The 27,634-nt window shown below is 36.3% G+C and overlaps 1 protein-coding gene across 8 annotated transcripts; it reads right to left on the minus strand.

The window, feature by feature from the left end:
* On the minus strand, positions 1-26,931 carry LOC110611796 (probable ADP-ribosylation factor GTPase-activating protein AGD14). 8 transcript variants are annotated; one of them, XM_021752276.2, is made up of 16 exons: positions 26,687-26,929; positions 26,181-26,287; positions 25,480-25,524; positions 7,876-7,920; positions 7,457-7,518; positions 7,195-7,282; positions 7,030-7,091; positions 6,856-6,952; positions 6,253-6,705; positions 4,115-4,753; positions 3,865-4,029; positions 3,671-3,778; positions 3,481-3,561; positions 2,460-2,634; positions 2,335-2,377; positions 1-476 (listed from the first exon to the last, which is right to left on the minus strand). In XM_021752276.2, the coding sequence occupies exons 2-16, from the start codon at positions 26,277-26,279 to the stop codon at positions 338-340; spliced, it is 2,301 nt and encodes a 766-aa protein (XP_021607968.1). In that variant the 5' UTR covers positions 26,280-26,287; positions 26,687-26,929; the 3' UTR covers positions 1-337. The 8 variants fall into 8 exon arrangements, with proteins under 8 accessions (XP_021607968.1, XP_021607969.1, XP_043810789.1 ...); XM_021752277.2 differs by having other exon boundaries at positions 26,181-26,290; XM_043954854.1 differs by lacking the exon at positions 26,687-26,929 and adding an exon at positions 26,381-26,655.
* Positions 26,932-27,634: the final 703 nt, after the last annotated feature.

Genomic DNA, 27,634 nt, shown 5'->3' on the forward strand with positions numbered 1-27,634 from the left:
TCAATTAAGAAAATATATGCATAAAAACTGTTTGTAATTGTTCCACAAGCTTTTCGGACTCAAACAGCTCACTACAACACCAAGAAATTACAGAATCATACAAGAAAATATAAACATGTCTACCCTTATAATTTATAAAACTGCTCACTCCCTCTCAAATCAATTTTCAAGGTTGATATGGACATTTGACCCTAGCACTTCATAAACATGTGCACTGTTTAATTTGGCTGTGATGATTCAAGTTAAATAATAAAACCAAAACTTTCCGCCCAGCAAATTTGAAGGAGGCAACAAGTTGAAGCTCTATAATGAGGACACCAATGCGTTTTATATGTGCTCATCCAAAAGGGTTACCTCCAACTGCAGAGAAAGGCGACGAGGTAGCAGGGGCTGTGAATCTACCAGCCAACTGTTGATCCATATTTATGGAACCTAAAGCACCTCCCTCGGTGCCAAATCCTCCTACTCCCTGGGGCCTGCAAAAAAATTTTAAGAAAATGTGAATAATGTATATGGAGACTTTAATAAGTAGCATTCAAGACTATTTTTTGAAGTTGAATTATACAGAAACCTACACAGTAAAAAAAAAAAAGGAAAATGACTATTTAGTCCCTGCGATATGAAAAAACTCATTAGTTAATCCTCAATTTTAAAAAATGCCTTAAAACATTATTGAGATTTTAAAAAGTTTACTAATTAATTACTCCATTAATTTCAGCCGTTAAGTATTTCATAAAAGTATAAAATGAAAAAGTAATTATTAGATATTTTTATAAAACTGAAGAACCAATTAATTAATTTTTCCATACCATAGGGATTATATTCTAACCACCTAAAATTTTATTATAATTAAAATATTATTTTATTGATATTATGTTTTTGAGAATTTTTAATTTTAAATTATTAAATGAGTCATAGATTTGATAAATTTCTTTCATACTATTTATTCATGATTATATCATTTTCATGTTTAAACTATTGATTTTATTAATTCCTCATTCTAAAAGAGAATTGATGCGGAACCCTATGGCACAAGCCTCAAACCCACTGAATACGAAATCCAAAGATTTGATAAACCCAACTCCTATGGCACCTCAAATTTAGAGAAGCTGAAACACCAATGATCGAAGGATTTAGATGAAAATCCGACAAACGTCACAACGAATAGTTGATAAGTTAGCCAAGATTCCTGATGCAATTGATGAAAACAAATCATCACTCTCACTCAAAACAATACACGCCAAAGGTCTGAAAAAAATTCTGAAAATTTAAATTCAAAATTGCCTCTTACAAGTGTTTCTTATATAAGGAGAGAAAATAAAACCCTAAGACACTCTTTTTAGGTCTGGTCGAATTACACACAAGACCCAAGTCCAATTACAAGCTAAAATAACACATCAAATACATAAGTATTAAAACATAACCCCAAAACATGGCCCAACACTCTAAAACTTAACAGATAAAATATGACCAGAATACAAGCCCAAATAAAGCTAAAATAAAACAAGTGTTTAAATAATCAAACATAGTAAGCCCATCGTAACAAAGCCGAATCTTCACTTTAGCCTTTCTTGATCTTCACTTTAGACTTCTTTTTGTGTAGTTTTAGTTCATAGATTTGATTAGGCTCCCTAAGTCTATGATTGCAAATGTTGCACCAAATTTGCCCCATGTGAGTTGAAGCACACCCCAAATATATATGGATCATATGAATATGATTTTGAACTGTTTTTAGATCAATTTGAATGATGTAAGTTTACTCCACACCATTATTAGAAATTTTTTCTATTGGATCCGTATTAAGAATGGCATAAAAACTTTTTTTTTGTTATTTTATTAGTTATTATTTTGTTGGTAAATAATGTATTGTAAACGTAATGATGTTTTATTATAATTATATTATTTTAAAGTAGTTTTAAAATTTGGTAACACTTAATTAGTTTGCAGATTTACTATTTCATTCTATCGTATTATTTATTATGCATGAGTATTTTCGTGGTCTTAATTTTTTTAATTTTAATATCTTGAATTCCATTGTTTTAAAAAAATCATTTACATATTTTAAGTGATTATGTAATAAATAAATTTAGAGAGTTAACTAAATTTTTCAAAAATATAATTCATAACACAAAGGGTTTTTTTGTGAGATAAAGTAAGTAACAATGTAAATCAAAATTGAATTTGAGATTAAGATAGAACAAAGAGAGAATATTTGCAGCCAGAGAACAACTCAAATCAGATGACAATAAAGGGGGAGGAGGGAAGGTAACTAGCTAATTTTCAGGCTGTAAAATACTATTCAAATAGCAGATACACTTTCAAAGGAGTACTTACCCAGAAAGCGTCATGTTACTTGATACTTGTCCCATATATGGCCCTGAGATTTAAAGGACAAAATTAAGGACATGGCAAGAGTGAAGAACAGTAAATAAAGGGAATTTTACAAGATGTGATTTTACTTGGTGGCATAGCTGGTGCATAAGATGGGGGCTGGGAAGGCAGTGCTGATGGATGAGGCAACGACTGGGACGGCGTCCATGCTGATGAGGGAGCACCAAGACTTGAGGTGTGCTGTAAGCCTGAAGATGGTGGCATATTTGGGAGAGCACCTTGCAGAGATGCCATGGAAGGAAACTGCATCAGAAGGAACACAAGTCATGAAAGCTAGAAATCTAACAAATCCGGGCAATCTATATTAATTGCAACTGACAAAAATCATAGGCCCCATTTCGTTATTAATTAAGAAGACCAAAACAAAATGTCAAACTAAGCAATCTTTCTGTCTGTCAAGTTCAAGTAATTATGTCCACTCATATGTGATAAATCTTTAGAAATGCATACTTGCATACTTGTACTTTACTTTAACATTTTTTCGTATCAAGACGTCTCAACTTTAATCGTGACCTAATACACACCTAAATCTTAAAAGAACATTACTTTTAAATACCTAAACTTTAAAAATATATTATTTTAAACACTTAAACTTTAAAAAGTATATACTTTTAAACACAACTTTAAAACTATGGATTTGAAAAATTACTTTTAAATATAACTTTAAAATCATGGATTTAACCATAGATTTGAGAAAATACTTTTTAACACAACTTTAAAACCATGGATTTCGCAAAATTGAGTTTAAAAGTAACACTCTTTAAAGTTTAGATACTTATTAGGTCATAATTAAAGTTGAGGTATTTAACAGGTAAAAATAGTAAAATATAGGTATGCAAGTATGCATTTAGCTTGAATCTTTATGTTAATCCACTGCTAGTTGCTATTGTTCTTTCCACCAATTTCCATATGCCAACTATCATACACCATGTAGGCATAATATTTAATTTCATGACTTCGTCAACATGTTACATAAGTACTTACTTTTCAATTTTTTTCCTAAGCAAAATAAAATGGCAAAAATATTGAATCAAACAAGACCAAAGAAGTTGAGAAATGCATTTAAGAGAAAATCAATTAATCACATACGGTATGGCCTTGGACAGAAGATGGCTCACTGAGATCAAATGGGTTTGTTGACTTGGATGGCTGGATAAAAGTAGGCATGGGCTGCAGTAAACAGATTTATAATTGTAAGTAATGTGACAAAAAATGGTGCATGCAAGCCTGCAAAACAAGACAAACTCATTGATTTGTCATGGTTGGTTGATGAACACACCGCCGCAGCATTACTGTATTGCATAGCAAACCCCATACCACGGGATGGACCAGTTTGCCACCCTGGAAAAGCTGCAGGGAAAGATGGATAGGTTGCAGCAAAAAGATCCTGCACATTATTCAGGATCTGTAAGGGCACGCATTATCAGATGGATCGCCACAAGATATGAAAGAAATCACTATCAGGTCCATTACCGCAGGCAGTTCTTTTCTTCCATTCGATTTTACTTCCATAGCTGGTGGCTGTGATATACCAGCCGAAGCAATCCCTGAGGCAGGTGTAGAGATGACTTGAGGCGGTCCAACAGATGTTTTACTCAAAGCTGCTTGCACATTGGGTGCCACTGACAAATTCCATGGCTGCCCAAAAGGATCCAGAGCAATGCCATAAACAACTATCATTTGACAACATAGATGCCGTACAATATTAAGAAAACCACTGTACCTGATTAGTTGAAGCTCCATCAAATGGCAGTGTAAATTGTTGAGTAGACTGACCACTAGAAGAAGGGAATAGTAATGGCTGCTGATGCTGCACACTAGGCCGCCATTGTCCTGTTTCACTAACTTTGACAAATGAAGTACCACCATTGACAGGTATTACAGATGCCAACCCTGGGGCAGCTTCTGAAACACCACCGGGATGAAACATTATAGCACAAGTGGGCAATATATGTGCATTCCCAGCTGGCGCAGTAGGTAGAGCAGTTGTACTTGGCAAATTTACTGCATTGACTACAGATACTGGAGCACCAGTACCACTAGGCATTCCAGATATGTGACCAGGTACAGATGCTGGCACCGACAATTGGGAGAGAACAGACTCCAATGGATTTGCATTTGAAGAAGCTTGAGATACCTTAACCTCAGGTGCAAAATCAAAAGAAGCCCAATTGTTATCATTTGTTGCACTTGCAGGTTGTGCAATGGATTGAGACACAATTGTTTGTTGTGCTTGAGGAACTGCAGTAGTAATGGGCTGTTCTGGATCAGCATCAAAATCAATTAAGCTTGCAGCACTCTCCACTTTAACTTCTGTCAGATTCCCATAGTTGGATCCCAAGCTGCTAGACGATGCAGTTCTCTACAAATAAAATGCAACAAAAAGGTTACACCACCATTTTCCTCCAATCCAGAGAGAGCAAGAGAAAGATTAAGAAAAGAGAAATGAAGCAGGGATTGCCAATTGCAGATTCTTATACAACAGGGATCAAAACGCAACAATCAGAGCTACATATACAAAATGTTTGAACAGAAAAAGGATATACAGATAAATTAAATACCAAATTCTACTATTTTGTTTTTTTTGTGCAAGTGAGAGAGAATTAACTGGTCCACTAATACTTAAAAATCACAATAAGCAATACAAATACGAAACAAATTACTACTTACAAGCATGGACAATTAAAGCACAAGGTCAAAGGTAACCAGTAAAAGTATGTCTTGAGTTTTTCTTCTTACTTCTTTTAAAGTTGTTTCAAACTTATTACTTTCTCAGCCATCCTAGCGAAAACCAAATAATGCATCTGTTGTTGAAGATTTATAAAGTCAGTGGATGTTCCCAAAATAATATGGGTTCTCTCATTCAATATAGATGTTTGTTAGTATTCCAGCCTTACTTCTCATTTCAGGGCCTGCCTACATGAATGCTTATAGCCAGTATGAGAACACAAGTAAGCAAACTGGCCTTTTGTAAATCAAGTTGTTCATGTTGTCATGGAGATTCTCAGAGAAGTTTCCAAATAGAAAAATCACGCCCCCACTTTCCAATTACGGCATTAGACTTGGTCATTTTAATTGATATCCACCCCCTGAGGGGGTTCTTTCTTTTCTTTTTGGTTGAATAATTCCCCTGGTGATAGGAACTAATTATTTTTTCCAGTTCATCTGTTATTTTTATGCTTTTATTTGCCTCATTTCAAATGTGTCATTTGTTCATTTTGAATTTTGGAGATCTAAATTGCACTTAGATTTTTAAACTGTGTGTGAATGCTTAGATTCTAATTTAAGTTACACGTTTGAGCAACTTGATTAATGTTCTCAGTGGTTACGATCTCAATGATACTGAGAAGCAAATTTAGAAAATTAAAAGTACTGTGGTCTCAAGAAAAGCTGAAGTCCATGCTTATAGTAACCTGGAATACTGATTTTTGGAAACAACCAACCCCTGAATTTTTATATTTCTTCTCACTTATGATTGGGTCCTATTACATTTTGGTGCAGTTCAGTTAAAAAAAAAAAGTGAAATTCAGTGTTTTAGTTCCACAAAGTTTCTTACAAACTGAACAGATGCTCTACCCTAACTCAAATGATGTGATGTGGAACATAAATTGCTGCCAAACAAATTGGCACATTAACTGGCAAGAAACCAACCAGAACATGGATCAATCCAGTAAACAGCTACATGTTGTGTTGTATGCCACAAGGCAATGTCTTTGCAATTTCAAGATTGTTTTTTATGAAGATTCACCAGCTAGAAATCCATAAAAAGTTGAAAACAGGAAATATCTATCCGAAAAGAGGCAGAGACGAGAACACAAGTTTAATAGTCATACAAGCAAATGAATGAAAGAAAAGTTCTACCTGTGTCAGGGCAGAGCCATTGGCAGCTCTTACAGAATTGGTCTTAGGAGGTTCACTTATTCGAAGAGGCACTACATTATCTCCCAAAATTTCTCTAACAGGCCGTACAATAGGGGGACTAGAAGCCCCTGGATCTTTCAGCCGCTCAGGTGACCTGCGTTCCATCTTTGAATCTCCATCAGATGCTCTGCAGTCATCAGCCCTCTTTCCATTTCCAAATCTATCCTCCCGACGCCAATCATTAACCATCTCAGCACGAGCAGGACTTGTCTCGTAACCATTATACCGTCGATTTTCTTGATCATATCCAGGACTTCTCTCATCATAACCATATCTAGAATTTCTATCATCACTTCTTCCACCAGGACTAGACATTTCACTGTGTCGGCGTTCATATGTATCTCCATATGGTGGACTTCGTGACCCTCCTTGGTACAAGTCCTCTTTGTCACCCTGCATGATGTTTCATTAATCAGAAGATTGAAAATTTAATTAGAGATATAAACATTTAAGATCAATTTAAGAAATATTAAAAAGCACTCCAAGTTAATCCCAGCTATAAATGAATGAATAAAACACCAGCAGGATAAATGGCGATCTTACCAACTTTAGACCTGAAGGCTTTCCACAGTTTCTCTCACCAGTGTATCTTCTGTCCACATAGACATGTTTAATAAAGTCCCGAAGCCTGTCAGCATTACTGGAAGCAAAAGGACGAATCAGAAATGCAATCATTATTAAAATATAAGGTGAAATACATTATAAACGAGTAACAACCTGCCATCTGGGGCAGAATGATGCTGTGGGTCCCATTCTTTGAGATAAATGTCTCTTGCACGCTGTGAATGAAAGATAGAAGTTGGTCAAAGTTCAAGACTGAATAGGTAACTCCCAGAATACACAAGGCAAGCATCCAAAGCACCTGTAGGAGGGGTAACACACCTTGTTTCCTCCTCCTTGCAGAGCAATAACTTCTTGTGAATTAAATTTAGCCATTGATACTGATTTTACTCGGTGTGTAAACTCCCGACTACAAATAATGTCAAAAGGTTATGACAGTGCATACAACTTGATAGCTCTCACCAACACATAGAATGGAGAAACATTTCAAGAAATACTCTAAAAAAAATGAAGATAATCATAGAAGAGAAAGACAAGCTTCTGAAAAGAAATAGGAAGATTATGTAAACATATTCATACTTACTGTATTCCACTACAGTTGGTGCAAACAAAAGTCCAGAAATTTGTGCAAACATACTGTGGTCCCTGCACAGCAAAAAAAAAAAATTATCACCATATCAACAAATTAAAAGCCAGCTTTTTTCTAGTAAAATGGTAGCACATCAACTCCAAGTTTCATGATATGAGTATCTTGACCACTTAGTTATTACTTCAAAAAATTATGCAGTTAATACCAACAAAATTTTGCTTCAGATCATTTGTAATAGGGAAGAAGCATAAGAGCTCATTTTTCCATAGTTTGCAATGGTGTAATGCACTACAAATAGAAATTCAGATAAACTGGCCACAATTTTTTTTCCAGATCCACATCTATTCAGTCAATCAAATAACCACATTAACTACAGCAATCTATGATCTAGAACAACACTTAGAAAACATAACCTCAAATCCCTGTATCTCTATGACAGCAAAAAATTGCAACAAAACCTGAAATGCACGAGAAACCTTACTTAGTCCAACATTAAGGAGAAAAAATTGGCCTAAATTTTTTCCCCTTAATGCAAAACAGTTTTTACAGCAAATAAAAGAGAAAAAACCACTGATATTCTTCCAAGACAACAAATCAGTACAACCATAATCAAAGCTTCCGTTTCAATTTCTGTTAAATTTGGGTCAGGATTAACTTACCCCAAAAAAGCTAGCTCTTTTTTTTTTTTTTTAACAATTGGTCTATGTAACTATTTATACACAAAAAATTATATCTAAACAGAAAGCAAATAATCAAATAATAATTACAGAGATAATTAAGGATCCTAATCAAATCAAATCATATCCTTAGAATCAGTTAGGATCAGCAAATAAATCAACACTCCCCCCTCAAGTTGGTGCAAAAATGTCGCACATGCCCAACTTGCAAATCAGATTATGGTAGGTCTTGTTGTTAAGCTCTTTAGTAAACACATCCGCAAGTTGCCCAGTAGAAGTCACGTGAACTAGGCTCAAGACACCGTCTGTTAATTTTTCTTTAATGAAGTGCCAATCAATTTCAATATGCTTCGTCCGGTCATGTTGGACTGAATTTTGTGCTATAGTTATAGTAGTTTTATTGTCACAATACAAAGTTATCTTATCTCTCTGGAGCAACCTCAACTCCTCCAATAACTTCTGTAACCATAAGAGTTCACACACACCTTAGGTCATTACTCTGTATTCTGCTTCAGCACTTGACCGATCAACAACATTTTGTTTTTTGCTCCTCCAGATGATAAGGTTCCCTCCCACAACTGTGCAGAAGCCAGAGCTGGATCTCCTGTCATCGAGAGATCCTGCCCAATCTGCATCTGTAAAAACTTCAACTCGGAGGTGACCATGTTTGGAGTAAAGAAGCCCTTTTCCTGGCGCAGACTTTAGGTATTTTAAGATGCGAAGTACAGCCTGCATATTAGCCTCGCGAGGGTCATGCATGAATTGGCTGACTAAACTGACAGCATAAGTTATATCCGGTCGAGTGTGTGAGAGATAAATTAACCTTCCTACCAATCTTTGGTATCTTCCAATATCCACGGACTCACCAGTTTCTGCTTCCAGCTTGTAATTACTTTCAATGGGAGATTCTGCAGGTTTACACCCCATCATACCAGTTTCTTAGCAAAAGATCCAGAGTGTACTTTCTTTGGGAGAAGAAAAATCCTTTTTCTGATCTAGCCACCTCGATACCTAGGAAATATTGTAGTTTTCCTAAATCTTTAATTTCAAATTCCTAAGCCAACAACCTCTTTAGCTGAGCCATTTCCTCTGTCATTGTCTTTCACCGCTATATCATCAACATATACAATAAGAAGGGTGATCTTACCCTTGTGATGTTTGATAAATAGAGTGTGATAAGCATTACTTTGTTGGTAACCAAAGAACATTAGGGCTCTGCTAAACCTGTCAAACCAAGCTCTGGGAGATTGTTTTAGCCCATACAAAGCCTTTTTTAATCTGCACACCTTTCCTTTTGTCTTCTCATCAGCGAATCCAGGAGGAATTTCCATGAACACTTTTTCCTCTAAATCTCCATAGAGAAAAGCATTCTTCACATCAAATTATTGCAAGTCCTAGTCCAAGTTGGCTGGGCAGGATAACGGAACTCTGATTGAGTTTATTTTTGCAACTGGAGCAAATGTCTCTTGATAGTCCACTCCGGTTTAGGTGAATCCTTTAGCAACCAATCTAGCCTTAAACTGTTCAATTGTTCCATCAGCTTTGTGTTTCATCATGAACACCCATTTACAGCCAACAAGTTTCTTCCCAAGTGGGAGAGTGACAAGCTCTCAGGTCTCATTTTTAGCCAATACTTTCATCTCTTCAATCATTACTTCCTTCCATTTAGGATCTGCAAGAGCTTTCTTCCAATCCTGTGGAATAGACACAGAGGAAATAGACAAGGCAAAGGCTCTATATGAAGGAGACAAGGCAAAGGCTCTATATGAAGGAGACAAGGCAAAGGCTCTATAGGAAGGAGACAAGGATTCATAAGAAACAAAGTTAGAAATAGGGTGTTTAATACAGAATCTGACCCTTTTCTTTGTGCAATAGGTTTATCTAAGTCATTGGAGCATTCAAGAGTTGTGGGTAACTCACCAGAAGAAGATTCTTGACTCTAAGTAGACTGCATAATGGCTTCTTCTGCCTTGTCTCTCTTCAAATACCTTCTCAAATCTGGCTTGTCCAAACGATCAATTCTCTCTCCCTGATTGGACATCTCCCTCTGTCTACTAGAACTCAAACTTTCTAGTTGAACCATATCATTTAGAATCACAGAATTCGGGATCACCTCTTCTTGCTCATTATTCTCCCCCTGAAAAGGTGAGCGGATGGTACTGAAGTAGGGTTCAGTTTCTCGGAAGGTAACATCCATGATGTAAGCACAACCAACAACACCAAAAATGCTGAGCTAGCATTGCCTCAAGGACCAATTACAAGGTTGAGATCCAAGAGGTTGAAGGAAGCACTTCAAGGATTCATGAAGGAATATGTTGAAGCTTTGCAAGTTCATTTTGAAGTTGAAGAACAATCTGGTCATTCCAAGTCAATTAGGTCGAATGTGTCCTTATTGACGATTCAAATTTCGTATTTATAGTGGGTAGTTATTTAATGGTGGGAAGTTAACTAATAGTGGATAGTTATCCAGTAGTGGATAGTGGCATAGATCATGGATACATGCAGAGTAGTGGGTAGTGGCATAGATCATGATTCCATGCATAGTAGTGGGAAGTGGCAAAGATCATGGGTCTTTATTTAGGTTTTTACTTATTATTATTATTTTTTAATTAGGCTAGACTGCCCTAGGTATATAAAACATCTCTTATCTCCCTCTGTCTACTAGAACTCAAACTTTCTAGTTGAATCATATCATTCAGAATCACAGAATTCGGGATCACCTCTTCTTGCTCATTATTCTCCCCCTAAAGAGGTGAGCGGGTGGTATTGAAGTAGGGTTCAGTTTCTCGGAAGGTAACATCCATGATGTAAGCACAACCAACAACTCCAAAAATGATGAGTTAGCATTGCCTCAAGGACCAATTACAAGGTTGAGATCCAAGAGGTTGAAGGAAGCACTTCAAGGATTCATGAAGGAATATGTTGAAGCTTTGCAAGTTCATTTTGAAGTTGAAGAACAATCTGGCCATTCCAAGTCAATTAGGTCGAATGTGTCCATATTGACGATTCAAATTTTGTATTTATAGTGGGTAGTTATTTAATAGTGGGTAGTTAACTAGTAGTGGATAGTTATCCAGTAGTGGATAGTGGCATAGATCATGGATGCATGCAGAGTAGTGTGTAGTGGCATAGATCATGGTTCCATGCATAGTAGTTGGAAGTGGCAAAGATCATGGATCTTTATTTAGGTTTTTACTTATTATTATTATTATTATTATTTTTAATTAGGCTAGGTTGCCCTAGGTATATAAAGCATCTCTTTTTCCATATTGTGGACAGAGATTATCAATTATTCAATACAATTGTGTTACGTGATTCTTCTATGAGAGCTTAAGAGAGATCTTGGTTCTTGACATTGCATCACGAATAAAGTTTGATACTAGCTTGTATAGTTCTTATTCTTGCTGCTCTTAAAATCAATCAGTTATAAGTGTTCTTAATTGCATGTTAATTAAGGGTGCTTTAGATTGGGAAATTATTTTTCTGAACTAAGTTCTTTTTACTAAGGTATGTGTCATTTCAGTCTCTAATAGGCTGGGGTTCCGCATCAATTGGTATCAGAGCTAAGCTTAGTAATAATTTCTTAACTATCCTTTGTGTCTTTGTATTCAATTTTGTTCATTATTGGCCGAAAATATCACTTTGGTTATTTGGTGTATTTTCTTCAATTTTTCGTGATATTTCCGTTTGGGATACCTATTAGAGTCGAATCCATTGTTTAGTTGCTGTTCAAATCGAATTTTACCCTAAAAACTTGTTTAGGTGGAATTACTATCTTTAGTGAGTTGATTTGTGCTTTCTGCCCTAATTCGTATGGTCCTATTCTAATACTCTTAGAATAGTATTTCTAGTGTTCTACTTCTATGCATATAAAAAAAATACCAAAAAGAAGAAAAAAAAAAAGAAAAAGAATTTCTGCAACTTGGAGTCAATTGTTCAAACTTCATTTTGATATTAATACCTACTGATATAAATCATATTTCATATACCTTAAACATATTTCTGGGCTTGGGATTCGAAATACATGTTTGGGGTAGGTTTAGGACAAATTTGGGTAATATTTTCACAAAACAGTTGTACTTAATACTTGCTGTTTTAAGTGTCTATTTTGTTTGCTTGCTTTGAATTGTTTTTATTGAGTCAATATTAACATCAGTTAACCTAGGATCGCATGCTTAGGGAAAACTTCGTGTTAAGCACATCCGTCTTGTCAATTTTTTATTCTTAGTTTGTCAATTTGGTGTCTTTCTGTCTATTGGTTCCTTACACTTAGTTTGACAAATTGCACATTGTTGAACATCTAATTACACTTAGTACACGAAATTTCACTTTTGTGTGCTAAATCAATCCGTTTGTTCATTTTGGTCAGTTTGCATCTAGTGTTGTTTCCTATCTTTTCTTGTTAGGTCTTTCTTTGCTTTCCTTGTTATTTGAATCATACAAGCTTGGCTTATTGAGTTTTTATTCTGAAGTGCACTATTGAGATACCAAGTGAGTGCTTGAAAGTTAAACACGTGAGTTGAGAGAATTGTGAATTTTTCTATAATGTCTGGGCATAATACTGGTGATACTTCTAACCCTACATTTGATCTTAAAGTTATGTATGAAGCTTTCATGGATAGCTTTCAGAAGCTAAATTTGAGAATGGATAACCTTGAGGACAACCTTAGATCTTCAAAGGGCAAGTCCAATAAGGGGGATGATGATACACACGATCCATCATATGAAGAGGAAAATGAGGCACAACCAACCCCTTTCCGAGCTAGAAGGTTCAATGATCGTGTACCCTATGTAGAGAACAATATAAACTCCATAAAGATGAAGATTCCAAGCTTCAATGGTAAGGCTGATGTTGATGCCTATTTAGAGTGGGAGCATAAAGTGGAGATAGTTTTTAACTGTCAAAGCTATTCCGACGATAAAAAGGTAAAACTTGCTGCCCTTGAGTTTTCAGATTATGCACTAATATGGTGGGATGAGCTTGTGAAATCTAGGAGAAGGAATGGAGAGTTACCCATTGCTAGTTGGGAAGAGATGAAGCGAATCATGAGGAAGAAATATGTGCCTACTTATTACCATAGAGATCTCCATCATCAGTTGCAAAGATTAACCCAGGGATCAAAAACTGTTGATGAGTATCATAAAGAGATAGAATTGCTTCTGATCAAAGCAAACATAGTGGAGGAGGAAGACCAGACTATGGCTCGTTTCTTTGGTGGTCTAAACAAGGAAATTGCTGATGTGATTGATTTGCAACCATATGTTGATTTGGAAGACTTGGTGAACATTGCCATTAAGGTGGAAAGACAAAGAGGCCGAAATAGATGGGGGAGTAACAGGGCTGCTCAAAACTCCAATAGCAAATGGGGTTCCAAATGGAACACCAAGACTGATCCTAAAAGGTTTCATAAGTCTTCAACTCAAAAAGGCATGTTACCTTCCAAAGAAATATCCAACTCTCATGATAAAAATGAATCAGCCCCTAAATCTAATAGAACTAGAGACATTCAGTACTTTAAATGTAAAGAGCGTGGGTATTATGCCAATGAGTGTGTTAATAAACGTGCCACGATAGTGAGGGGAGATGAGATAGTCTCCGAAATTGATTTTGATTTTGATGAAATACCACATTTAGAAGATTGTTCTGATGTAGAGATAGATGAGTATTCTATTCAGGGAGAGTCCTTAGTGATATTAAGTACTTTAAATGTTTCTATTAAATAAGAGGGACTTGAACAGCGAGAAACCATCTTTCACACTCGTTGTTTGATAGGTGTTAAAGTATGTTGCATGATAATAGATTCGGGTAGTCAAATTAATTGTGCTAGTACTATTTTAGTTGATAAATTAGGACTAGAAACTATTAAACACCCTAATCCTTACAAACTTCAGTGGTTGAATGATAGTGGCGAGGCACAGGTAACCAAGCAACGTAAAGTGTCATTTTCTATTGGCAAGTATGTAGATGAGGTTACTTGTGATATTGTACCCATGCAGGCTAGACATATTTTGTTGGGTAGACCATGGCAATTTGATAGGCATGTCATTCATGATGGGTATAGTAATGGGTTTTCTTTTACGTTCCTTGGTGTAAAGCATATACTTGTACTATTATCTCCTAAAGATGTATATGCAGATCAAGCGAAATTACAACAACCTGCTAAATTGGGTAAGCGAGGTGAGACAAGTAAAAAGAATGAGGGAAAAGAGGCCAGAAGTAAAAAAAAGGTTTCAAATGGCCCAAAGGAGAGTGACTGCACAGGAAAGGATAAAAATGAGAGGTGAGCAGGAGAAAAAACGTTAGTAAGTGTGGAGGTAAAAGGAGAGCTGAGTAAGAAGAGCGAAGAATTCAGCAAGTCTTCCTTTTATTGTAAAGAGAGAGAGTTGAAAAAAGCATACTTAAGGAAGAGAGCTTTGATTATGTTGCATTTTAGTTCCAATTTTATGATTGAGACTAACCCTACTAATAAATTGCCTAGTTCTTTTTCTAAGCTGTTGTAGGATTTTACGGATGTATTTCTTGAGAAGGAACTATCTAGGTTGCCGCTCATTAGGGGAATATAACACCAGATCAATTTTGTCCCTAGAGCTCAGATTCCAAACCGTCCAGCTTACCGGAGTAATCCTGAGGAGACGAAGGAATTGCAAAAGCAAGTTGATGAGTTGCTAGCTAAGGGACATATCAGGGAGAGCCTTAGTCCATGCGCAGTACCTGTTTTATTGGTTCCAAAGAAAGATGGAACAATGCGCATGTGTGTTGATTGTCGTGCAATCAACAAAATCACTGTAAAGTATCACCATCCTATTCCTAGATTAGATGATATGCTTGAAGAGTTATGTGGTGCTATTTTCTTTACCAAAATTGATTTGAAAAGCGGTTATCATCAAATTAGGATGAAGCTAGATGATGAGTGGAAAACTGCCTTTAAGACTAAATATGATTTATATGAATGGTTAGTGATGCCTTTTGGCTTAACTAATGCACCTAGCACATTTATGAGATTAATGAACCATGTTTTGCATGATTACCTAGGTATGTTTGTGGTTGTGTATTTTGATGATATATTGATTTATAGCCGAAGCTTGGATGATCATATTAGGCATGTTGAACTTGTTCTACAAAAGTTGCGTGAACATGAATTGTATGCTAATCTTAAGAAATGCACATTTTGTACTGATAGTGTCATATTCCTAGGATTTATTGTTAGTTCACGTGGAGTTGAGGTAGATACTGAAAAGGTTAAGGCTATCTAAGATTGGCCTACACCTAAGAATGCTAATGAGGTGAGATCCTTTCATGGATTAGCAAGCTTCTATAGGAGGTTTGTTAGAGATTTTTGCACTATTGCTGCACCTCTAAATGAGATCATTAAAAAGGTTTTAGGGTTTAAATGGGGTAAAGAACATGAACTTGCATTTAACACATTAAAAGAAAAACTTACTACTGCTCCTATTTTGAGGTTACCTAATTTTTCTAAAACCTTTGAAATCGAATGTGATACTTCTGGGATTGTTATTGGTGCTGTTCTTATGCAGGAAGGCCGACCCATAGCATATTTCAGTGAGAAGCTAGGCGGCACACATTTGAACTATTCCACCTATGACAAAGAGTTTTATGCACTGATTAGGGCTCTTGAGGTTTGGGAACACTACTTGCTGCCTAATGAGTTCGTGATTCATACCGACCATCAGTCTCTCAAACACTTGAAGGGACAAGGTAAGTTGAACAAGCGGCATGGTAAGTGGGTTGAGTATCTCGAAATCTTCCCTTATGTGATTAAATACAAGCAAGGTAAAGAGAATGTGGTAGCTGATGCATTATCTAGACCTTATGCATTGACTTCCATGCTTAGTTCTAAGTTGTTAGGGTTTTGAGCATTTGACAAACATGTATGAGAATTGTTGAATCCCACATCGGTTGTGGAAAGGGGTAATGTGCCCCTTATATGGGCCACAGGCACTCCTCCCCTTGAGCAGCTTTTGGGGTGAGTTAGGCCTAGCCTAAATTTAACAAGAATGATACTGATTTTTCTGATGTATTTAAGGCATGTGAACACGGGGCGTTTAACAAGTTTTATTTGCATGATGGGTTTCTTTTTAGGGGGAAGCAAATATGCATACCTAATTATTCAGTGCGTGAGTTGCTTGTTAGAGAAACGCATTCATGAGGGTTAATGGGACATTTTGGAGTGCAAAAGACTTTAGACATGTTGAATGAACACTTTTATTGGCCTAATATGCGAAAATATGTAGAGAAAATTTGTGCTCAATGCTTTGCATGTAAACAGGCTAAATCTAAGTCCTTGCCACATGAGTTGTATACTCCTTTGCCTGTACCTACTGAACCTTGGACTGATATCTCTATGGATTTTGTGATAGGTTTACTTAGGACAAAACGAGGTAGAGATTCAGTGTTTGTTGTTATAGATCGCTTTAGTAAGATGACACATTTTATTCCATGTCATAAAACTGATGATACAACAAACATAGCTGATTTGTTTTTGTTGACTTATTTACTAATTCTAGCTGATTCTAGGGATTTGATTTGATCTGATTAGGATCCTTAATTATCTCTGTAATTATTATTTGATTATTTGCTTCCTGTTTAGATATGATTCTCTGTGTATAAATAGTCATGTAGACCAATTGTAAAGATTAAGAGTGAAATACAAGAATACTCAAAATTTTCTCCAAAATTCTTTATGGTATTAGAGCCTTTTCCTGATTTTTTGGGTCCAAATTCAATTTTTCCTCTTTAGGGTTTCAAAACCCTAGATCTACCTTTTTGGTACTAATCCATTTAGGAGCCTCTCATTCTCTCACCGCCGGCACTAGGAGAACTGCTGGACTGCCGCCAGCCGATCGACCAGCTCCGACGCCGGAAAAGCCTGCGCGTGAGGGTCACACGCCACCCCTTCCCGGCGCGTGACCCATCGTCTGTCATTGCTTTGCTGCTTTGATCACTCCGGCGACGATTCCAATCATCTTTCCGGCCTTCCCGTGCTGCTACCCGATCTTTTTGGTGAATTGATTGGGCTCTCTTGTGTGTACAACCTTGGATACCTCCTATTCTGTCACAGTTTATAAACCTTTACCATGGCAGAAGGTAAAAGGGTGTTAATGACAGAAGGTCAAAGGGTGTCGATAGCAGAAGGTAAAAGAGCCTCGATTCCTAACTCTGATTACTCATTCTTTAGTGCCACATCTGACTTTGTAAAGTCAGGTAATGCTTCATCTCTTCATAATATTCCATGGATTATCGATTCTGGAGCGAATAGACACATGACAAGTTCTTCTAAAGGTTTTCTCAATTATTTTCCTTCCGTAACCAAAGATAGTGTCAAAATTGCTGATGGCTCTTTTACTCCCATATCCGGAACAGGTTCTGTTATTTGCACATCCAATATTAAATTATCATCTGTCCTCCATGTTCCCCACTTTCCTGTCAACCTTTTATGTGTTAGTGCTATCACTAATGCCCTTAATTGTAAAATTGAATTCTTTCCTGATCATTGTGTTATTCAGGATCTTCACACAGGAAAGAGGATTGGCAATGGTAGACTGCATGATGGCTTATATATGTTGGAGGGTGATCTAGGTTCTTCGATATCTCAAGCCTGTTTTAGAGAAAATAAGGATGTCAATCAGGAAATAATACAGTGGCACAGACGGTTAGGGCATCCATCATTCTTTGCCTTAGAAAAACTTTATCCTAATTTGTTTGCTAAAACTCAGTTTGATTCTCTATTTTGTGATGCTTGTGAGTATGCTAAACACACTAGAACATCCTATCCTTTGAGTCATAATAAAAGTCAAATTCCTTTTGCGACTATTCATTCTGATGTTTGGGGGCCTACTCAAACTGTCTCCTTTGTCTGGTAATCGATGGTTTGTCACCTTTATTGATTGTTGCACTCGAATGACTTGGGTCTATTTGATTAAAGCTAAAAGTGATGTCTTTTCTTGTTTTCAATCCTTTCATAAGATGGTTTGTACTCAATTTGATACTAAGGTGAAAATTTTGAGAACTGACAATGGAAGAGAATACATGGATAGTAGCTTTTCTGCTTATTTGGAGAGTAATGGGATAATACACCAGACTAGTTGTCCTTATACTAGTGCTCAAAATGGCATTGCTGAGAGGAAAAATAGGCATTTATTGGAGATAGCTCGATCTCTTATGTTCACCATGAATCTACCCAAAGCATATTGGGGAGATGCAATTCTTGCATCTGCTTATCTTATCAATAGAATGCCTCTCAAGACCCTTAACTTTATGAGTCCTTTGGCAGTTCTACAAGGGAAGAATTCATACGTTGTTCCACCAAAAGTATTTGGGTGTATTTGCTTTGTCCATACTAGGACGACAGGAAAACTGGATCCCAAGGCCCTTAAATGTGTGTTTGTTGGGTATTCTCCAACACAGAAGGGATACAAGTGTTATCATCCTCCCTCTAGGAAATACTTCGTTAGTATGGATGTTACCTTCCGAGAAACTGAACCCTACTTCAGTACCACCCACTCACCTCTTCAGGGAGAGAATAATGAGCAAGAAGAGGTGATCCCGAATTCTGTGATTCTGAATGATATGGTTCAACTAGAAAGTTTGAGTTCTAGTAGACAAGGGGAGATGTCCAATCAGGGAGAGAGAACTGGTCGTTTGGACAAGCCAGATTTGAGAAGGTATTCAAGGAGAGACAAGGCAGAAGAAGCCATTATGCAGTCTACTCAGAGTCAAGAATCTTCTTCTGGTGAGTTACACACAACTCTTTCTTCTGGTGAGTTACCCACAACTCTTGAATGTTTCAATGACTTAGATAAACCTATTGCACAAAGAAAATGGGTCAGATCTTGCACTAAACACCCTATTTCTAACTTTGTTTCTTATGAATCTTTATCTCCTTCCTATAGAGCCTTTGCCTTGTCTATTTCCTCTGTGTCTATTCCACAGGATTTGAAGAAAGCTCTTGCAGATCCTAAATGGAAGAAAGCAATGATTGAAGAGATGAAAGTATTGGCTAAAAATGAGACTTGGGAGCTTGTCACTCTCCCACCTAAGAAGAAACTCGTTGGCTGTAAATGGGTGTTCACAGTGAAACATAAAGCTGATGGCACAATTGAACGGTTTAAAGCCAGATTGGTTGCTAAAGGATTCACCCAAACCTATGGAGTGGATTACCAAGAGACATTTGCCCCGGTTGCAAAAATGAACTCAATCAGAGTTTTGTTATCTTGCGCAGCCAACTTGGACTGGGACTTGCAACAGTTTGATGTGAAGAATGCTTTCCTCCATGGAGATTTAGAGGAAGAAGTGTTCATGGAAATTCCTCTTGGGTTCACTGAAATTCCTCTTGGGTTCACTGATGAGAAGACACAAGGAAAGGTGCGCAGGTTAAAAAAGGCTTTGTATGGGCTAAAACAATCTCCCAGAGCTTGGTTTGACAGGTTTAGCAGAGCCATGATGTCTTTTGGTTACCAACAAAGCAATGCTGATCACACTCTGTTTATCAAACATCATAAGGGTAAGATCACCCTTCTTATTGTGTATGTTGATGATATAGTGGTGACAGGTGATGACAAAGAGGAAATGGCTCAACTAAAGAGGTTGTTGGCCCACGAATTTGAAATCAAATATCTGGAAAAACTGCAATATTTTCTAGGTATCGAGGTGGCTAGATCAGAAAAATGAATTTTCGTCTCCCAAAGAAAGTATATTATGGATCTTTTGGAAGAAACTGGTATGATGGGGTGTAAACCAGCAGAATCTCCCATTGAAAGTAATCACAAGCTGAAAGCAGGAACTGGTGAGTCCGTGGATATTGGAAGATATCAGAGATTGGTAGGAAGGTTGATTTATCTCTCACACACTCGACCGGATATAGCCTATGCTATTAGCTTAGTCAGTCAATTCATGCATGACCCTCGCGAGACTCATATGCAAGCTGTACTTCGCATCTTGAGATACCTAAAGTCTGCGCTAGGGAAAGGGCTTCGTTACTCCAAACATGGTCACCTCCGAATTGAAATTTTTACAGATACAGATTAGGCAGGATCTCTCGATGACAGGAGATCCACCTCTGGCTACTGCACAATTGTGGGGGGGAACCTTGTCACCTGGAGGAGCAAAAAACAAAGTGTTGTTGCTCGGTCAAGTGCGGAAGCAGAATACAGAGCAATGGCCCAAGGAGTATGTGAACTCTTATGGTTGCAGAAGTTATTGGAAGAGTTGAGATTGTCCGAGAGAGACAAGATAACCTTGTATTGTGACAATAAAGCTGCTATAAGTATAGCACAAAATCTAGTCCAACATGACCGAACCAAGCACATTGAAATTGATCGGCACTTTATTAAAGAAAAATTAACAGACGGTGTCTTGAGCCTAGTTCATGTGACTTCTACGGGGCAACTTGCGGATGTGTTTACTAAAGGGCTTAACAACAAGATCTACCATAATCTGATTTGCAAGTTGGGCATGTGTGACATCTTCGCACCAACTTGCGGATGTGTTGACTTATTTACTAATCCTAGATGATTCTAGGGATTTGATTTGATCTGATTAGGATCCTTAATCATCTCTGTAATTATTATTTGATTATTTGCTTCCTGTTTAGATATGATTCTCTGTGTATAAATAGTCATGTAGACCAATTGTAAAGATTAAGAGTGAAATACAAGAATACTCAAAATTTTCCCCAAAATTCTTCAGTTTTTCAGGGAAGTAGTCCATTTGCATGGTATACCTAGGACTATTGTTTCTGATAGAGATTCTAAGTTCCTTAGTCATTTCTGGCGTGTTTTGTGGGGGAAATTGGGTACTAAACTTTTATTTTCTATTACTTGTCATCCACAAACAAATAGTCAAACTAAAGTCGTTAATAGGACTTTAGGAACTATGTTTCGTGCTATTGTGGGTAGGAACTTGAAAACTTGGGAAAAATATTTGCCATATGTTGAATTTGCTTATAATCGCGCTGTCCATTCTTCTACTGGTTATTCACCTTTTGAGATTGTGTATGATTTTAATCCATTATCAGTAGTAGATTTAATGCCTTTACCTTTGAACGAGTTGTCTAATTTAGATGGAAAAGCGAAGGCTGAAATGGTTAAATCAATACACATGAAAGCGCGTGAGCATATTGAGAAGCGTAACAGGATGTATGAGAAACAGGCCAATAAAGGTCGCAAGAAAGTTGTATTCAGACCAGGTAATTGGATTTGGATCCATATGCGAAAGAAAAGGTTTCCGAATCAAAGGAAATCAAAACTCGATGCACGAAGGGATGGATCATATCAAGTGCTGCAACGGATCAATGACAACGCATACATAATTAATCTGCTCGGTGAGTTTGGTATAAGTGCTACCTTTAATGTTTCTGATTTGTCTCCTTTTGATTTTGGTACAGATTCGAGGACGAATCCTTTTCAAGAGGGAGGAGATGATGTAAGCACAACCAACAACACCAAAAATGATGAGCTAGCATTGCCTCAAGGACCAATTACAAGGTTGAGATCCAAGAGGTTGAAGGAAGCACTTCAAGGATCCATGAAGGAATATGTTGAAACTTTGCAAGTTCATTTTGAAGTTGAAGAACAATCTGGCAATTCCCAAGTCAATTAGGCCGAATGTGTCCTTATTGACGATTCAAATTTTGTATTTATAGTGGGTAGTTAAACAGTAGTGGATAGTTATCCAGTAGTGGGTAGTTATCCAGTAGTGGGTAGTTATCCAGTAGTGGGTAGTTATCCAGTAGTGGGTAGTTATCCAGTAGTGGGTAGTTATCCAGTAGTGGATAGTTATCCAGTAGTGGATAGTGGCATAGATCATGGATGCATGCAGAGTAGTGGGTGGTGGCATAGATGATGGTTCCATGCATAGTAGTGGGAAGTGGCAAAGATCATAGGTCTTTATTTAGGTTTTTACTTATTATTATTATTATTATTATTATTTTTAATTAGGCTAGGCTGCCTTAGGTATATAAAGCATCTCCTTTTCCATATTATGGACAGAGATTATCAATTATTCAATATAATTGCGTTACGCGATTATTCTATAAGAGCTTAAGAGAGATTTTGGTTCTTGACATTACATCACGAATAAGGTATAATACTAACTTGTATGATTCTTATTCTTGCTGCTCTTAAAATCAATCAGTTATAAGTGTTCATAATTGCATGTTAATTAAGGGTGCTTTAGATTGGGGAATTATTTTTCTAAGGGAAAATTACTTTTTAGTCCCTGAGGTTTAACGTAATTAACACTCTTAGAAAGCATCAAAGAGAAAAAAAAAAAAGGAATTTCACATTAAGAGAAGGGTATTTCTGGAAAAAATTATCACCTCTCACTTTTGACTCTTTGACTAAACGGTTTAAATGGACGGAAGGACTACGAATTTGAACGGAAGAAAAAGTGAGGGACTTAAGTGTTGGGTCGCCAAAATAGAGGGACAGAAGTGTTAATTACGTTAAACCTGAGGGACTAAGAAGTAATTTTCCCTTTTTCTAAACTAAGTTCTTTTTACTAGGGTATGTGTCGTTTTAGTCTCTAATAGGCTGGGGTTCCGCATCAATCCATATTGACGATGATAACATTTGTATCGCTTCTGTGTTGGAGAATACCCAACAAACACATATTTAAAGGCCTTGGGATCCAATTTCCCTGCCGTCTTAGTATGGATAAAGCAAACACACCCAAATACTTTTGGTGGAACAACGTATGAATTCTTCCCTTGTAGAACCGCCAAAGGACTCATAAAATCAAGGGTCTTGAGAGACATTCTATTGATAAGGTAAGCAGATGCAAAAATTGCATCTCCCCAATATGCTTTGGGTAGATTCATGGTGAACATAAGCGTAGATGCCTATTTTTCCTCTCAGCAACGCCATTTTCAGCACTAGTATAAGGACAACTAGTCTGGTGTACTATCTCATTAATCTATGATCAGTCCAAATTTAGACCATTTTATCTTATTGTTATTGATGTTAATTTACACTTTTTCTGCCTAATTTTGTAGTTTTGATCTTATTTTGCAGAAAATGGTATAAAGAGGTAATTTGGAGAAAATGCCCTTGAAACTGCCTAAAATGGAACAAAGGAGAGCAAGCATGCCAAGTTGCAACTGAAGAGAAGATAAACAAGGAAAGTAATTTGAAATTCAAATTTCAAATCTCCAAGAGCATTCAAAATTCAAGATTCAGCTTATTAAGGAAAGTGCTAAATAAGGAAAGTGGCAAATAAGGAAAGTGCAAAACAATTTGAAATTCAAATCTTCAAAAATCCCTTTCCTTATTGAAGAAGCCAAATCTCTAGAAGATGCACATTCAAATTTGAAATTCAAATTCAGCTTGTCAAGGAAGCCAAAGAAGACACACTTGCCCCCAAATCTTGCACATTCAAAATTCAAAATTCAAAAGAGAGGTTCCACCTCATCAATGCTCACATGAGCGGCGAGGGAAGGACTTGGGCAGCAAGCTAATCATACTTGGGCAGCAAGAAAGACCTAAGGCAGCACATAAACTCTATAAAAAGCCACCTTAAGGAGTCGGCCTCTCTCTCCACGCCTACTCCTCCATTCGGCCACACAAGGGTAGCAGCACCACCTCTCCTCCAAGGCTTCGGTCACTCATCTTCTTCTTCTTTTCTTTATTTTTTTTGTTTTATTTTAGTCATGAGTGGCTGAAATCTTTAATTCTAGTTGAAGATTAGGTGAAACTTTGGTTGTTTTATGGATTGGGAGACTTGATCATACATTGTTCATTTTTTGATTATTCAATATTTATGCAATTTCATGCTTGATTCCATTATTGCTTTGTTGTTTAGATCTACGTTGATTCTTGATTGCAAAGTAATAATTTGTTAGTTTGAGTAGTTTAAGTCCGTAATTGCTTGGATTATTCAAACATAAGAACACTTGGTGTAAAAACTAAAGAGATTGCATAATTTAGCAATATCATCATGCGTTTGCGTGGCTAGAATTAGATCTCTCTATCTCTTAATGCAATTGACAGTTGTTTTGATGCCAAAGGCCCAAGGACGTTCCTTGGCAACTTGTTGATTAGTGATCAATTAGAGGACGTTCCCTAATTGATTTATGCCTAAGGAGAGACATGGTGGTGAGAAGCGTCTGCCATCTCCATAACTAATTTATTGAATCAAACAAAAGGACCTAAGTATCAATGGTCAATCCCAACAACTGAAGTGAATCCAATTCTTCAACTAGAGCTTTCTTATTATTGATTTCTCTTTGTTTTTATTATTCGCTTACTTTATTGCTTTCTTTATTAGCTTAACTGAATCAATCTCAAAACCCCCCTTTTACTTTTATTGTCAATTTATTCCGCTTTCAGTTTAATTTGCTTTCAATTCTTTTGCTTTCAGTTTATTCTCTTGGTTTTGATAAGAAAGATAGGTAAGTTTTCAATTTCCTGTGGATTCGATCCTTTCACCACTATCTGCAGTAGTAATATTGTTGATAACTGAAAAGGTTATTTTTGACACCACTATCTACAGTTGTAAGATTGTTGATAACCAGAAATATTATTTTTGACCGGCTTCGACAATCGCACAGTCACTCTCCAAATAAGCAGAAAAGCTACTATTCATGTATTCTCTTCCATTGTCAGTTCTCAAAATTTTCACTGTAGTATCAAATTGAGTACAAACCATCTTATGAGAGGATTGAAAACAAAAGAAGACATCTCTTTTAGCTTTAATCAAATAGACCCAATTCATTCGAGTGCAACAATCAATAAATTTGGACCATGTTAAATTTGAGCCAGGCCTAACTCACCTCAAAAGCTAGCTCAAAGGGGAGGAGTGCCTATGGCTCATATAAGAGGCACATTACCCCTTTCCACAACCGATGTAGAATTCAACACACCCCTCACGCCCAAAATTCGCCCAGAACTTTTACTGGTGCGTGGTGCGTGACATATTTATATGAGGCCCAACATTGGATGGGAAAGCTCTGATACCATGTTAAATTTAGGTGAAACTTAACTCACCCCAAAAGCTAGCTCTTTTTTTTTTTTTTACAATTGATCTATATGACTATTTATACACAAAGAATTATATCTAAATAGAAAGCAAATAATTAAATAATAATTACATAGATAATTAAGGATCCTGATCAAATCAAATCATATCCCTAGAATTAGTTAAGATCAGCAAATAAGTCAACAATTTCATTAAAAGCTTTATCCTATTTGGGACATCATGAAATAATTACTTGATTCAAATCCACTTCATCAATAGTTGCAATAAAATAAAAATAGCCTAAATCAGGAAGCATACAACATCAAAGTATTACTCTATTATCTAGAACAACACTTAGAAAACATAACCTCAAATCCCTGTATCTCTATGACAGCAAAAAATTGCAACAAAACCTGAAATGTACGAGAAAACTTACTTAGTCCAACATTAAGGAGAAAAAATTGACTTAAATTTTTTCCCCTTAATGCAAAACAGTTTTTACAGCAAATAAAAGAGAAAAAACCACTGATATTCTTCCAAGACAACAAATCAGTACAACCATAATCAAAGCTTCCGTTTCAATTTCATTAAAAGCTTTATCCTATTTGGGACATCATGAAATAATTACTTGATTCAAATCCACTTCATCAATAGTTGCAATAAAATAAAAGTAGCCTAAATCAGGAAGCATACAACATCAAAGTATTACTCTATTCTCATTCTATAAAAAGGTGCAACACCCCTTGCTCAAGCCTACAGCCTAACTATGCAGTAGAGCAAAAACCCTCATCACTATCACACTGAATTTTTATTTCAATTAGATCCAAGAAGTCAATGAATACGTAATTCATAATTAATTCCGGTTATTCACATGTCCAGTGCTTCCCCTTTCAAAAGCTATCCACATAAATAAATCAACCGACTCATGGGTACTTCAGTTATTTCAAGAAGCACCAATGAAGCTTCAGGTTTGAGGTGCACATAGCTCCGATGCGTTGATAGTTCTGTAACATAGACACGCTACAATGCAGGGAAGTAGAAAGAAGAGAAAAGCAATGAAAACACTCACCAGACCGTTACAGTTAATGCATCTGCGATTCTCGGGGAGTTTCAAAAGTCCCCGAATTATACGTTCATTCTTCTCGTCTTCTTTCACTCGACTGGCCATTCCACTGCCTGCTTCATTTAACCCCACAAACGAAAAGTCACAATCTATCAAAAGCAAATAGAGAGCTACTACAGAAACTTAAATTGATTTGAAAGCGATACCAAAAAATCAACTAAACGTGAAATTGAGTTATATGCGAAAAGCCAAATGTTTTATCATTCTGACCGAGTTTTCATGGACTAAGCAAAATAAGCATATAAAATTCAAACATGACAATAATAGTTGGCCTTTTACTACAGTAACTTGCAACCAAACGAAGCACCAACGAAACGACAGGAAAACTACAATTCAAAAACATAAAACGACGGATCCGAGGAATCAAAACTGGCAAAACAAAGTGAAAAACTCAAAGAGTCCGTTTGGAATCCAAGAAAAAGAACAAGTACAAAAACGGAAATTAAACTGACCGGAATTTGTGTTATATGCACTATAAGCTTAGTATAAATAGAGATCCACCGTTTAGACTCTCTCTCTCTCTCTCTCTCTCTCTCTCTCTCTCTCTCTTGCTTGCTGTCTTTAATTTGGAAAACAGAGTTGCAGGAAACAAAAGGCGGAGAAAGACGGAAAGATTTGCAGATCTTTCAGGAGTTGGAAACTATAAGAGGCTTTTGTACAGCTAGGAGCTAAAACAAAGTCTACTTTTCCCAAAAATGTAGATTGAGAATAAGATTTAAAAAATTAGAATAAATTACTTTTTCAATTCGCATTATTTCATAATCCATAATTCGTTTCCTGATTCCCAAATTTAATGATTTAAATTTTATATTTTAACTTTATTAAATTAAAATTTGATATAATTAAAATATAAAAACTAAATATAGATTCCATTTCAAATAACTCTTTTTGTAATTAAATAATTTCAATATATTCTCACAAAATTATATATAATTTTAATTTATTTTATAATAAATTTTTATCATTTTAAATAAAATAATTAATAAAAAATCAATTGAATTAAATTATTTATAGAATTCTTAATTTCAACAGGCGATAGATTTTTTTTTTTTGAAAAATTAATGAGTATATATGTATTAATGTTGTTTTCGTATCGTAACTCAGAAATTAAAGGCAAGCTATCAAAAAATAATAATTAAAACAAAGAAAAGTATTGTGGTATCGGACACAGGGAAACAGTACCTGTCCCAACGGGTGTAATGAGCGTGGGTGGCCTTTTTTTTTTTTTCCAATGGTCTTATTTCGTTCAAAGTTACAGTCACAGAAACTGGTCTGAGGTCTGACAAGGCGACTGCGCCAGTCTGTTTTCATACTTAATTGCCCCATCCTTTTTCCATAATTACGCATTAGGTTTTGATTTCTGCTGCTAATAGCAATCTTGCTACTGTCTGTTTGAGACC

The sequence above is a fragment of the Manihot esculenta genome, chromosome 3, assembly GCF_001659605.2.
Source record: "Manihot esculenta cultivar AM560-2 chromosome 3, M.esculenta_v8, whole genome shotgun sequence".
NCBI classification, from domain to species: domain Eukaryota; kingdom Viridiplantae; phylum Streptophyta; class Magnoliopsida; order Malpighiales; family Euphorbiaceae; genus Manihot; species Manihot esculenta.